A 15,226-nucleotide genomic window follows, 5' to 3' on the forward strand; every position below is an offset into this window, starting at 1 on the left:
GCCCGCATTGTACGCAAGCTCTCATGCCAAGATCTCGCAGACACAACACAGATGTTGAGTAACAGCAAGCCCAGAGCCTTTAAGCTCATCTTGTCCCATGAAACTTACTTCTTAAGGCCTTAGCCCTTAGCCTCATTTTAAGCAACTCGTATGTATGAACACTCAGCATCATGTATTTCCCGTCTCAGGGACTTGAGTGTGCGATTCTAACCACAACACCTCTCTACCGATTGGCCACTAGGGTCTAGCAACGTGCCTGCCTGTTAGCCCACTCATCCCTCAGGCTCGATGGTGCCCCTCCTACACAAATACCATTTCATGATCCTTTTGGCTAAAAAAAAAAAAACTGAGAGGCATAGTAAATGCTACCGCCTAACCCCATGGTTCAACGTGAAGACGCGATATGAGGCTTCTCAGCCCCAATTATCCCTGGGTTTACCATGACCCGAGGAAACAACGTGCCACACATGACCCTATGATGCCTGCCCACTTAGACACCACATGTACTTAAGAGTAGCTCACTTCAGACTAGCCAGGCTTGTGCCTGCCTGCTAGCCAAGAAAAAGTAAAGAGTTGGCACTAATCATCACCCTATAAAGAGTGTAAGAGCTTTTAGGCCTTCTATCAAGAATAGTAAGAATGTCTGAAATAGGGACACTTTTCTCATAAGCCATTTCAAGGCCTTTCTTCACCCAACTCAGGGCCCAGTGACCTTCCTCTTGATCACTAAAATTCCAGCATTCCACTCGTTGCTCCATTAACCCGCACATGGCTTCGATCGATAGCACCTGACTGGCTAACTGGCTCCAAGGTGCCAGCCCACTAGCTTGCACTTGCTCGTGCATCTTGAAGCCTGTGGCTCACACTGCCCACACACAATATTAGCAACATGTTCTTGTGCTTAAAATGTTTGCACATAGCTCTAGGACCACTATCCTACCATCATGACCTCGACTGTTGCTCAGCTTAAAGGTAGTCATGACAAAACTAAGGCACACCAGGGCCAGACCATGACATCGCGCCTGCTTCCTTCTTAATTAGTTCAAGTTTGAAATAATACTTTGGCTACTACATGTACATGACAATGCCATCATGGTTGGATTGAGTAGTTATTTACTTCATAGCATCAATCAAAATTCAAAGGTGCAAGGTTGGCGCACGAGCTTATTACACCCATCATTCTTCCCCCCTCTACAGAAAACTTTAGGTGGGGTTGCATTGCATGAGAGTGACCTGGTGTAAAAACTGAACAACATTACTCTAATAATCAAGTCAATTTACTCATTAGATAATGCAGAATGTTGACATGGGAAATAATTGAATGATGCAAATTTGCAGAAACAGCTCAAAAGAAAACATTATAACTTGTTCTGTTATTTTGAGCGTAACGGACTGCTTCATGCACATTGGTGGACCTATACCATTCACACGAAAACTGGAACTACCCCATAACCCATCCCTTACATTCTGAGACAGAGGACTACTGTTAATCTGAATAAAAAAAAAAAAAAAAAAGCAACTCCAACAAGAAGTACATTAAATTAAGCAGGCTTGCAACTTGATAGCGTATCAAAGACACGAGAACATTGTCCGTCTACCAAGAAACTCACAGTTGATGTTACCAGACAAATGTTTTGGTAACCGCAGCAAACTAGAATTTTATTCACATATTAACATGAAGATTCTGAGAAATTTTCAAGCACCAGAAGAAATATTTAGAAAAAAAAAATACATAAGATGTATGTGCTGATATACATTTTTTTTTCGTTTGCATATACTTATCTGTTTATTAAAGCCTTTCAGTAAACATGCATCCTTCCATCCACCCTCATACATGGCCAACAACAGTACAACCGCATTATTTCTTTCCTGGATATAAAGATGAGTGGATACAGTATGTCACTGACATAGAGATGCGAGTACATCCAACAAGGAAGCAGCAAATTTCATTTGGGTCTCCTCATCTATAGTCAAGAAGAGAGGGACATGCACAAAGAGTGATTTGGTCCCATTCTGCTCTGCAAAGCAAAGGGAGTGATAGTAAACATAATTGCACACAAACCGTCCTGCATCATTGGAAGTCATCACCTCATGTCCCTTCTTTACTAAGGCCTTTGTAATCTCCTCAACAGGAAGAGAAGTCTGCACAGAGGTAACAGAGGAAACTCTTTTAAGGATGGAGGTAAGATCTGAAAGAATATAGTATCACATGTAATTTTAACCATGCCAAGCAAGAACAGCTATAATTTAAAGACAACCATAGTACCTTTCGCACACGTGAAATTCCACCATCTGCAGGAATAATGGGTTCTTTCTGCATACAATACAGAACTTTTAACAAAAGGAAGAAAGTTGGAGAAGAAAGAGGTGTGACAAATTGCACATGCACCATGAAAGGGGCAAAGGGATATATCTAACCTGAGGTTTCCATCCCATCTCATCAGGGCAACGAAAAGTAGCTTCATTCATGGCTTGATGCTCAATAGCAAATCTATTTGCAGCACTATTAACTCCAAAATGTAGCTGAAGAAATATTGTAAGAATGGGAAAGAAACACGAGGTGTGTATTTCTAAGGCAATGAGTTTGATTGCACCAAAGACAAATCATTAAGATAACATTTGTTGACAAAATCATTTATAAACAATGCATCAAAATTGGCCTCATGTATTGCAAGTGTGCTTTGCTTGTGTACTGAAGGTAGCAAAGAAGTGCAAAGAAGATGGCTGGAAAAAAGGGCCAACCTCAGATTTACCAGATTGACTAATCATAGAACCCAATATCCCATAACATGCATTTTTACTGTGACCTGAGATTTTACGGTTTTCCACTATGGACATTTTTATAAGAATAGAGGAGAGGCTGGGTACTATGTGAGAGTTATAATTACAATAATAATACCCTTTTTTATGCATAAAGCAGGTAGCTAAATGCCTCTGCCCACTTCATGCAAAGCTAAATGGAATTATTCGATAAACTATTGATGATTTATTGCTGCTAGTGTGCTATAATAAGAGAATTTCGACACCATGAACAGGATCCATTTTCTGCCCTCCAGCGAGGCAGCCATGAAGTTGATATGCATGCATGAAAAAAGCAATTATTACACTGTAGAAGTAGAGTAACTAACCCAAATAATTCTCCCAGAACTTGAAGATTCAGAATCCTTCCCAACTAAGGCAGATTGTAATGTCTGGTATAGTGGTGTGAGTGCTCCTTGTCCTGCAGTCTCAAGAACACTACAACTGCCAAGAATAACAGCTTTTGGCAAACCTTTCTTTTTTGTATACTCTTTTAAATTACCAACAATTGTTTCAGTGGGATTCTCTGAAACTCCATGAAATTTCTTAAAACCAGTCACATGGATGGTTACTGCTGTTGGCCCTTCGGACCCCATCAATAACTAGTTGGATGATAGTGACAATGGGTTAACGGATGAAACTGATATTCTTATCCAAGCAGCTGCATTAAGCAACAGTGAACTTAAGTAACACAACCAGGAACTTATGAGCTAAATGAAACATGAAATCAGGAACTCCTCCCAGTTTCAAAATTGAGAATTTTCATGGTTATCAAATTTGAACTTCATTCCCCTAACGTGTATGCAAACCATATGTAGTTGTCAATAACGCTTAAGCTGTAATTCAAAATTATCAAAAGATAGTAACAGGGCAATGAGAGCTCGAGTTTTAGCTTCAAGATTGAACTCATCAACTGACCTTCCTAACAATGAGATATATTCAGACACTAAAATTCTGATGACTAATACTCCATAAAACTATGTGTAACTTCATAAAAGCTTAAAAACCCAAATTTTTTTGAAGCCTTGATAGCAAATGGATACAGGATAAAGAAGAGAAGAGAGTGACTATTCAAGTTATCTGCAGAAAGGAATAAAAGCAAGCTGAGAAACAAAGTTAAAAATCAAAATTAGGAGAGCAAAAGACCAGAATACACTTTTCAAACCATCGATGAACAATCTAAACTCAGATAATCCGATCTAAGACCAATCAAATTAACGTATAAAATTGAGAATCCAACAAATATCGAAACAAAATAAACCCAATGCTTAAAACCCTAAAAGCCAAGAAAGAAAATTGATCAAATACCCAAATGAAAAGACATGAAAAGAAAACCCAGAAATCTACCTGCCAGAGTTACAACATGTGATATGAAAAAATTGACGCAGAAAAAGTAAAGTTTAGCTCACCTGCAATGTTGACGAAAAATGCAAGAGAGGAGAAAATATTACGATCCAACCACCAGTCCTTTTAAAAACAAAGGTAGGCCTAACTTATGAAAAAGATTCCCACTTTTTTTTCTTTTCTACTGCTACATCTATTTATGTCTTATTAGTTTATCAAAGACAAGGGAGCTAGTGGAGGGGTCACTTTCGAAGAAGAAAAATTGTATATACATTAGGTGATAATAATTAGAATAGGTGATGAACCTTTTATTGGTTGATGCATGAATCTTGATGCTGATGGTCATCATTCATGGATCGAACTAAGTTAAGTTACGTTCTTAGTAACATGATTCTGTACATTCTATTCTACCTAGCATACTACTTCGTAAACTATAACAAGAAAAAGAAAAGACCAGAACTTATATTTCTGTCTCGTCTCTTGTATTTTATTTTATCCAATGATTTGTCGTTTCGCTTCCACTTTGCTGTGCATGGCTTTGGCTTATGTTTGGTTTCTATAAGAGGACATGCTACTTACGTTTGAGGCCGGGAAATCATATATAAATATGTATATATATAAAATATGTTTGAGGCTGCGAAATCATATATATATATATATATATATATATATATATATATATATATATATACACACACTAGTTTTTATGATATGTGCTATGCACATAATTGTTAATCAAGTTTAATTATTATATAGATTAATATAATTAAATAACTTTAGTATTTTTTTATGGTAATGAAATTACAATAATCATTATAATACTAAATTAAATTGAAGGAAAGAAAATGTGAATTTAAATTCAAAAAGTAAATAAATATAATATAAAATTTAAAGTAAAGCTCCAATAAGAAATAATATAATCTTTAAATATATAATCGAAGATAAAAAAAAAAGAATATAACAAAAATTTTAAATATTTAATTTTTTTATTTTGATTTTTGTATTTAAAAGTTTTTTTTCTAGTATTTTAGTATTAAGTCTTTATCTTCATTCATTTTTTACATATATTTAAAAATTTTTCAATCCTAAAAAATTTTATTTTATCACAAACAAATTGAATTTTATAAATTTTTTCCTACTTTATGCTTTTTTTTAGCTTCTTTGGTGTGAATTTTTGTCTTTAGTTTTATGAATTCTGAGGGATTCAATCATTATTGAACTCATTGAAGCCTTGCTGTTTGAAATAAAATAACTATATTATATAATGCTTTGTTTTACATCATTGACTTTGATTTTAATATGTACCGATCTATTTGATAAAAATCATTTTGCAAGTTCATTTTACAGTAAAAAATGTATACTTACACGAATTTTATTAATTAAGAAATATTAATTTATAAACATGTTCTAAAAAAAAGATGTAAAGCAATCAAAAAGATATTTGTCTAAATTTAATAATCAATGAAGTTTACTTATGTATTTACAATGGATATTTACTAAAATTATTTTTAATCTCGAATCTTGATTTCTTCAAAAGCTACTAAATATACATAATTTACAAAAATATGTTACAATAAGGGTTCAAATAACACTATTCACTTACAAGGTATATTTTATCCTAAATCAAATAGCTTTTAATGTTATTTAAATATTGAAATATTTTTTGCTATTAATTTTGGTTCAACATTATTATTGTTGCTAACTAATGAAATATAAGAATTTTAAAATTAATAAGATATAACATTGTAGACAACTTTAAAAAAATATTAGCCGACAAGCCACGCCATGCTGTGGTCTTGTTTTAACTATGAAAATAAAATTTTTGGATATAAAAGAAAAGTTGTTAAAATGATAAGAGTTAAAGTCAAAATTTACATCATAATAATAAAAAAGATTATTCATAATTATGATAGATGATCACTTAAAAAGTTTGTAAAATATGGTGAGGCTATTCAAGCACTAAAAACTGAGGAGGGACATTTGAGTGCGGTGTATGTACATCACTTGGTACTAGAAAGAATTATATCTCGAAGGAATAAGCCATAAACAATCCAATTGAACTGCATCAGAGTGTAAAATATCACTATAGTCTCTGTTTGAAAACAATAAATTACCCACAAATCTAAAGATTTCAAAAAAGAGCATTTATGTGCAATGGACATTATTCCCAAACTTGTAATAGTTGAACACCAAATTAAACTCAACTTTTCTAGTTTAGAAAAGCCATCAGCAATTGCTGTCAAACTAGCATATGTCAAACAGAATTATTTGCAATCCTATTCCTTATACCAACTTTTTTTAGTCGCATAGTGCACATTGAGAAATATCAACAAGTTTTCATCTCTTTCATGTCTTTTCTCTTATAACGACAACTTAAACTACCTCATTAACTATTTATCATTTAGCCCTTGCATTTATTATTTCCTTATTGCATCTTCATTAACTGTCATTATAACTCTTATCATTTTAACAACTTTTCTTTTATATCACAATTTGAGTTTGTGAAAGTTGGTTTATCATGTCGGAATCAAATCATTTTATTGTTTTAGTAACTGATAAGACCATCAATGCCTTTCATCTTTGCTATACTATAATAATAAGTTTTATAATCAAGGTTACTGCACCACCTACTAAAAGGGAATTCTGTTATTTTCTTATGCCAATACAGAATTTCATAACATTTCATTTTGATTTCTTCCACCATGCAACAACAAAGTAATTATATAACTTATTGAGTTTGATGTACTGAACAAATGTAGTGAAATGCAGGGATAATAAATGAACAGATAGAAAGTGCAATAAATGGTAAAAATTATTGATCAAATGCAATCTAAAGTCTTTTGTATATTAGGCACATTTTTTCTTTACTTGTTATCCATGTGATAGTTGAGCGTTGGTTCTTTCTCATTTTTGTTATAACAAACAAAAATAATGTATCGTATCAGTTAGATTTTATTTTTTGTAAAATGTTATTCATATGTAATTATTTGTTGAATAGTGGTGTATTTTGTTCTTGGTTTTTTTACTGAAGATTCTTTAGAGAATAAATCTACAAGGCAGGCTATATAGGTAAATCAGGAAGCTAACATCAACAGGGAAGGTTTTCTATGATTGATAGGTCATATGAATTGTGTAACATATTTCGTCTTTCTTTAAGGCTTGTTTTGTCATTGAAATTTGAAAAACTCTCATTTTTTATTCTTTATTTTCGAGTTCATTCAATGGTTTAGGATGATTATAGGATTTTTTAGTGCTAGGTCAATGACAATCATCATTGATCCTTTCACCAATCTCTTGTCAAGACTTTCAAAAAACATGAACTGCATAATTCTCGTATGATCATCAATTGTTATTGGCAGTTGCCTCTATAAAAAAATATTTATAAGAGATGTAAAAGGAAAATATGTGTAAGAACACAACGGTATTTTGATGAAATAATTCTTACTTGGGATTAGGGACTTTTTCATGGTGTTAATGCATCAAAATTTTTCATCACATAGTATAACAGTTCTATTGCATTTAGTGAATAAGTCATAAAACCACCTTTGAGAAGCATTAATTTCAAGAATTCTTACTAGACAATTAAACTTGATGTTCTAGAATTATAAAATGTATAGTTTGTATAAAAAATGTTTATGCAAACAATGTGTAAGAAAAAATAATAAATTTTTAAAAGGTTACCCTTGCTTCACTTGAATCAACTTCAAACCATTTTTCAATTGTCATTTTGATTTGTTTTTCTCCTCTTATGTTGGTAATCTAGGTGTAATGTCTATTCCAAAGGCTAAACCTTGTTGTTTTGATTTTCAAATTAGTTCCCATTTGTGTGCCACATTATAAAATCAATTAATAAATTTAAAAAATGAATCATGACATTAGTGCACAATAATCATAACTAAATATAATGATTTCAACAAAACCTCAATTGCAAATTGCTTAATAGACAACAAGCAATCTAAAAAACTTTTATCCCACCAGATACAACACATTGGCAGTATGTCCCTATGGATGCCCAACATGTGATCCAACTCCACTACATTCAATCAATCCAAAAAATTGCTATTTAGTAGGGTAAATACAACAAAAAACAATTAGAATATACTTTCATATGTACTATAGAGGAAGAGAATCCAGAGAATACAATAAAATAAAAACATGTCATTAAGAAAAAAATGAACCTATTAATTAGGTGAAAAATTTAAGCTATTTTTATGAGCATGTTAAGTTTATATAATTTATTAGCAATTTATAGCGCAATAAACCTTAGCTATCATTGTCTTCCACATATGATAAGGAAAGCACACATTCAAAAATGAAAACAGCCTTGAAATCCAACTCGCCCTTCATTCGTTTAAAAAAAAAAAAACGATAACAATAATAACAAACTTGTTGTATCTAAAATGCTTTATAAAGATAGCTAGTGAAAATATGGATTGCACACATGCTAGGTAAAATATGTATAAAGACATTATTAATGTTGTCCTTGGTTTTTAAAACCAAGCTAGAAAGCCATAAAATGAGTGCCCATACTAATGGCCTTTACAGTAGCAACTAAAAGGATGAATAAGTTAAAATGATTCATTCACTAATTAAGATGTATGTAAGAAACCATGCAATATAATCTTAACTCAAAAAATGAGAGGGAAATCATAAAAAGCTTTTCATTCCTTGGATACAGTAAAAGTTCAATCAAGAAGATTGTGTCTGCATAATAGAAAAAATCTTGAAACATGAAAATGCATCAACTTCATTAGTTTTAAATACTATATTTTGATAAATTTCTCAAGAATAAGACCAATTTCATAGTGATAAAACTGACAAAAGATAATAATGCAAAATTATTATAACTATAATATGACTTACGCCATCTAAATATCAAATACCAAAAAAGAAAAAAAATCCAAAATTATAATTACAGATCCCATATTCTTAATGATAAATCCACAAAACAAACATAAATGTTAAAAAAAAATTGAAAAGATTACCTTGTTGATAAAATGTTTGTGTTCTTCAACTTGTTTATCGATCCAAATATCATCTTCTATTTATTTTCACTAGCTTTGCCAAACAGAATTTAAGCACAAAAGAGATAAAGAAAAAGAAAAATTAAATTAAAATGAAAAAAAACCTATTAACAAATAACAAAAACCATTGTTCACACTTACAGCAGCAAAAAATTTATTTTTAAGGTGATCTTTCTTGTATTGCTCACGAAACTCCTTTGTTTTGGACAAATTTTTTTCTTCTACTTTTAAAGATTAGAAATACAACAAACTTTTGTAATTTAATAAATCAAAAAAAATTTGCATGCAAAGTAAATATATATATATATACACTAAACATGCAAAGAAAGAAAAAATGGGAAAGAAAAATTACCCATTTACAAAAAATTCAATCTTAGATAAAGCTATTGCAAAAAATCCAATTCAATTTTGATTTTTGTCTACTTTTTTATTTGAAAGATAATAGATTATATTAGTTGATAGCACATGCAAAAAAATCCATACATAAGAGTAAAAGTAACTTCCAACACAAACTCAAACCAAATTTATACTGAAAACATACCTTCATCCGCATCAAATAAAAAGATAAAAAATAATCAGACAAACATTACAATCACCATTTTCACCAAAATCGATACTATCATATTTTCTCTGTCATACGCAAAACTTATCACAAGAATCATAACTAAAACACACATAGAAAAGCAAAAATTACAATCCTCATAATTTGTGAGGAACTTATCAAAAAATAAAATAAAAAAAGATAGTTTTGGCCAAATGGTGAAAGCCTGGGCTAATCAAGCAAATATTTGGATGGCAAAAGAGGAAAAGAAATAAGAAAAGAAGGAAAAATGAAGAAGGAAGAGAAGAGGGGTAGCAACTGGTGAATGGGAGAGAAAAAAGAAAGACAGGAAAAGAAAGAAAGAAAAGTAAGGTACGAGAAAAAAAATAGCTTTAGAAGCTTTTTTTCTCTTTTCTTTCCTAAATTTGCCCTCAAATTTTTTTTTATGACATTGAAATACTTTTTTAAAGTATGGTACAATTATGACAAGAATTAAAAAATATTTTATATATCGTAACATGTACAACCTAATAATATCTAGTTGGTTTGATGAATCTTGAAAATGTAAAATCCCAAGGATTAATAAAAAATTATGTAAATTATATAAATCTTTTAAAATCATTAAAGGTGGTGCTGAAATTGTGGTCTCTAGATATTATATCTTTTATTCATTTATTCATTCAATTGATAAATATTTTTTTATAGATTCATAAAAATCATATAGAAGATTGAAAGATGAATCATTAAAAAATTAAAATGATAAGGAATATTTTTTTTGGTTGAATTCTATCTATGAATTAAAGTTACAACTAGTTTAGTTACAATATAGGAGTTCTCTTTTAGGAAAACACAAACTACAAAATCTTTGTTGAAATAATTAAATAAAATGATAAATAATAAAGATTCTTTTTGAACCTTCAAATTGCTATTTAAATGAGTTTTTATTCATCAATTTAAATTAAATACTTATTTTACATTTTACATTGAATTGACCATTTCACCTTCAATCACGATAATTGAATAAAAAATGGCTTATTATGAACTGTTAAGAAAATCTACTTGGGGATAACTTTTATATAAAGGTATAGATTCTTATATTTTAAAAATAAACTTTGTTTTAAATCTTTTATTAAACTTTAAAATTAATAGTGAATATTTTTTTAATATTTGAATATCTTTTTTAATTAAAATAGAATAATTTTTTTATGTGATGAACAGTTAATCATATATCTAGTATAAATCATATAAAAAACATCATTTAATTGATATTATTATAAAATTTATGTTGATGATCAACATAGAGGATCCTCTTATGCATTACTGTTAAACTACCTCGGAATAAGATTTTTCCAACATTATTTGCTCTATATTACAGTGGTTTTCTTCCTGAGGTAGTGCTACTCTAATGTCTAAAGAGTTTGGTTTTCTATTATCAAATTGGCCATTCATTTCTTATGGATTTTATTTTTTTCACATCATTAGGCTCTTTGAATGGATTTTTGAGTCCACCAAAACAAAAGTTCTCTTTGTATTAAATGGAAAAGATACATCAATACAATGAATTACTTTATTTCTCTCACATGCATTAACAATATTTGATGTTGCAAAATGTGATAAGTGTTTCTCATCCTTCAATATATCATTTACATGACTGCAGAATGTTGGTATCTTTGGTAATTCCAGAAAGAATTTGACAAATGAAGACTTAAGATCCCTCATTGCTTCAACTTTAACTTGCCACATTGATCATCAACACGGTCCTCATTCATATTACGATATGTCCCCTCTGTGAAATCTTTGTCTACAATTCTTAATCTTTGTATTATAAAGATTCCATAATTTTCAAAAGGAATTTGCTTTTAGAGCTCTATTATGTAGTTTATTCCAGATTGGAATGGTTTCAAAAGGTGATAGGAGAAGGTTCAAGAGATGGAAGAAGATATACTCTTTGTTAACTAATGGGAATGAAGAAGTTTCATCAACTTATTAGTTTTTGTTTATTTATTCATTCTTTTTTTATGGATCAGGCAATTGCCTAATCCTTATATTTCGTTGGCAACTTACTTAATGATAAGCAACACATATTTAGTGGAATGATATTAATAAGAACTTGTTGCTTATGTTTAGAGATGGCAGTACTAATTAACTGTGCACACCTGCAAATCTGTTTTGGATTTCTACAAACTAATTTCTTGTTAAGAAATTTTTCAAGTGAAATTGACTGTTAGAGTTTAGAAAATCATAATTGCATTCATGCTGTAGTTAGCTATGTATGAAAGGTGTTTAGATACTACATTAATTATCAACAATTTAGTGGTCCTTTTATTTTTTCTTATCATTTTCTTGTAATTCCCTACCCCAGGCAAAATTGTGGGGACAAGATAGATGCGTTTCTTAGTAGAATATTCTACTTTAATGGAGGTTATTATTAGGAATAATGACTCAAATCTCATAAGAGATTTGTTTGAGATTTGTTTGAGATTTGTTAAATATTATTTGATAGACAAGAAGACTTGTAGAAGAAGAATTCTAAAAGGAAAGAGATTTTTAATAGGCAAGTTTGTATGGTTATAAATAGGTGAAGTCTCTATAAGGTTAGATATGAGAAAAAGATATAAGAAAGTTACAGGATTTTGTGGGGTAAACATCCCATAAGACTACTAAAGATTTACGTCTTATGGGTGTATATGTTTGTTTGTGAGTGAACTAGAGGACACTCAGAGAGTCCACATAAGTATGATGTATGGGTGTATATGGGTATATGTTTGATTATGTTGAAAGGATACATATGTGTATGTATTTGTTTGGGTTGAGAATACTCCATCGGATTAGAAGAAATTAAAAAGGTCTATGGGTATTGATTGTTGAGTGGTTGATATATTTTATTGTATGTTTGTAATTCTCTATAACGAGTGGATCTTATTTTTCATTCGTGAACGTAGATTAGGCTTTTCAGCCTGACAAGTGGTATCAGAGCTATGATGAATCGGGTTGGCATCGGATTAGGTTCGGGACGGGTTTTACTCATCCCGAACCTGACCTGACTTAATGCTTTAATAAACCCGAACCCGATCCTACCCAAAATTTTTTTTTGTTTTTTCATACCCGACCCTGACTCGATATTATATAAATCGTACCTGACCTGACCCGACCCGACCCGAAATTAATAAAATATTATTTTTTAAAATATAAAATATTATTTTTTAAATATAAATGTTTAAAAATATCATTATATAAATATATATAAATAAAAATTAAAAAATAATTTTTTATATAATATCGGTTCGAGTCGGGTTTGCCTAAAACCCAAACTCGACCTGACCCTTATTGTTTTTTAATCTTACCTGACCCGACCCGAAACATGAATTTTAAAAAAAAAATTGACCTCATAGGGTCGGATCGGAACCCGTCGAGGATGGATTGGATTGTCGTCCCTAATGGTGGTCCCCAACAAGTGGTATCAGAACCGAAGGTTCGAGATGTGGAAATAGTTGAAGGTTCAAGACATGAGAAGAGCATGGTTCGAGATGTGCGAAGAGGTGGAGCCAAGCATGTATAGCATGAAAACAAATAATTGATGGAATTTGAGTCAAGGTGGAGATTGTTAGGAATAATGACTCAAATCCCATAAGAGATTTGTTTGGGATTTGTTAAATATTGCTTGATGGACAAGACGACTTGCAGAAGAAGAATTCTAAAAGGAAAAAGATTTTTAATAGGCAAGTTTGTATGGTTATAAATATGTGAACTCTCTATAGGATTAAGTATGAGAAAAAGATATAAGAGAGTTGTAGGGTTTTGTGGGATAGACACCCCATAAGACTATTGAAGATTTATATCTTATGGCTGTGTATGTTTGTTTGTGAGTGGACTAGAGGAGACTGAGAGGGTCCACATAGGTATGATGTATGGGTGCATAAGGGTATGTGTTTGGTTGTGTTGAAAGGATACATATGAGTATGTGTTTGTTTGGATTGAAAATACTCCATAAGACTAGAGGAGATTGAAAGGGTCTATAGGTATTGATTGTTGAGTGGTTGCCATGTTTTATTGTATGTTTGTAATTCTCTACAATTACTAGATTTTGTTTCTCATCCGTGTGGACGTAGATTAGGGCTTTTTAGCCTAACAAGTGGTATTAGAGCTATAGTAATCTCCAACAGTTATGACAACAAATAAGGGATGTCTAAGCTGAATGCTCGAATGGAACAGATTGAGGTAAGCAAAGTTAAAAAACTCTAAGTTTTCAACTCATGCATTTTGTTTTACCTTCCAATCTTCAAACTGGATGCTTTGGAATTTTGATAATTGATTCTTTAACATCTTACCTACTTCAGGGGAGATATCGAGCAAACAGGATATTCTATCTTTCTGTTCCACAAGAAGCATTTCTGGACGTTGCTTTCTCAATTGCTGATAATGCCAAAACAAAGAAGAGTTGGAATCGTATAATAATTGAGAAACCTTTTGGATTTGATGCGTTTTCTTCTCAATGGGTTAAAAAATCCCTTATTTCTAAGTTTGAGGCGAAGCAAATTTACAGGTGCATATGCATGTTGTTTATCCTTTTGTATTAACAAACTGTTCCATCCATTATCATAGAATTTATACATATTCATTACTTTACAATTTAAATCAATCTTATTACAGGATAGATCATCGCCTTGGGAGGAACCTTATTGAAAACCTCACAGTATTAAGGTTTCCAAATCTAGTTTTTGAACGATTGTGGAGTCGGACATACATCCGTAATGTGCAGGTAAACCGGGTTTCAAAAGTAAATACTATTATTAGTCCACATGTGCTTTTATGAACACACTGTATGTTCATTACATCTCTTTTTTACTTTATTCATTGCACTGTATGGGGAAGGAGTCCGAACTTCGAACTAAAGATCAAATAGGTTTACAACTAACATTTTTTTAAGGAGATTATTACATTCAAGATATCCCCAACCCCTCAAAATATTGCTTCCCTTCAATTAGATATGATGTTTAATTAATGGCCACTGGAATCCACACATTTTTGGTTAGCGGACATCATTTACTGCAGATCCTTCTTCAAGAAATTGACTTTGGGAAGCGTTTTTTTTTCTTCTGGCATGGTTGGAAGCCTTGCAGATTGATGAGTTGTAACAACCACAGGGCTACAACCCGCAAAAGGGAAGTAGGTCCCAGTTGTGGTTGTAGCTGACGGGGCATAAGGCAATTTTCTTGCTTTAAGTTTCTTTGAACATATAGCCACAGCTAACAAGCCCAAGATAAAACAAAACTGAAAGCAACTTTATTTTCAAGTGGTAACAACCATTTGTCCCATGCAGAGCCCAGGTGTTGCAAGAAATCCTGAATAGTTTCTCTGCTTTCATGCAGGGATTTTCTTTCGCTTTCTGTTGAAACTCTTGCCCTCCATGTATATAGAGGGAGCTTTCCATTTCTCCATTTCAGATTATAAGTATTTTCTTTTCTGTCTTTCCAAAGCTTTCTGTAACTCTCTGGGGAGCTAACTAGTGGCAATATCG

General features: G+C 31.7%; 2 protein-coding genes across 3 annotated transcripts; one reads left to right on the forward strand and one right to left on the reverse strand.

Moving 5' to 3' along the window:
• Window positions 1–1,532: 1,532 nt before the first annotated feature.
• LOC111298003 (uncharacterized) lies at window positions 1,533–4,349 on the reverse strand. 2 transcript variants are annotated; one of them, XM_022892663.2, is made up of 5 exons: window positions 4,209–4,349; window positions 3,129–3,460; window positions 2,419–2,523; window positions 2,267–2,314; window positions 1,533–2,142 (listed from the first exon to the last, which is right to left on the reverse strand). In XM_022892663.2, exons 2-5 carry the CDS (start codon window positions 3,393–3,395, stop codon window positions 1,900–1,902), a joined length of 663 nt encoding a protein of 220 aa, XP_022748398.1. In that variant the 5' UTR covers window positions 3,396–3,460; window positions 4,209–4,349; the 3' UTR covers window positions 1,533–1,899. The 2 variants fall into 2 exon arrangements, with proteins under 2 accessions (XP_022748398.1, XP_022748399.1); XM_022892664.2 differs by having other exon boundaries at window positions 4,147–4,226.
• Window positions 4,350–13,911: 9,562 nt separating this feature from the next.
• LOC111296202 (inactive glucose-6-phosphate 1-dehydrogenase 4, chloroplastic-like) lies at window positions 13,912–14,634 on the forward strand. The gene is made up of 4 exons (XM_022890363.1): window positions 13,912–13,926; window positions 14,046–14,251; window positions 14,359–14,467; window positions 14,581–14,634. Exons 1-4 carry the CDS (start codon window positions 13,912–13,914, stop codon window positions 14,632–14,634), a joined length of 384 nt encoding a protein of 127 aa, XP_022746098.1.
• The last annotated feature ends 592 nt before the right edge of the window (window positions 14,635–15,226 follow it).

Source organism: Durio zibethinus, chromosome 12 (assembly GCF_047325235.1).
Source record: "Durio zibethinus cultivar Kanyao isolate XHJ-2024 chromosome 12, ASM4732523v1, whole genome shotgun sequence".
Classification (NCBI taxonomy): Eukaryota; Viridiplantae; Streptophyta; class Magnoliopsida; order Malvales; family Malvaceae; genus Durio; species Durio zibethinus.

Excerpts from the sequence above, each read along its gene's own strand:
- LOC111298003 (XM_022892663.2), bottom strand. The coding sequence starts at position 3,395 with ATGGGGTCCGAAGGGCCAACAGCAGTAACCATCCATGTGACTGGTTTT. Across the intron at positions 2,524-3,128 it reads GTTCTGGGAGAATTATTTGG|CTACATTTTGGAGTTAATAG; the intron begins GTTAGTTACTCT and ends ATATTTCTTCAG. Across the intron at positions 2,315-2,418 it reads AGATGGGATGGAAACCTCAG|AAAGAACCCATTATTCCTGC; the intron begins GTTAGATATATC and ends TATTGTATGCAG.
- LOC111296202 (XM_022890363.1), top strand. Across the intron at positions 14,252-14,358 it reads GAGGCGAAGCAAATTTACAG|GATAGATCATCGCCTTGGGA; the intron begins GTGCATATGCAT and ends ATCTTATTACAG. Across the intron at positions 14,468-14,580 it reads CATACATCCGTAATGTGCAG|GAGTCCGAACTTCGAACTAA; the intron begins GTAAACCGGGTT and ends TGTATGGGGAAG.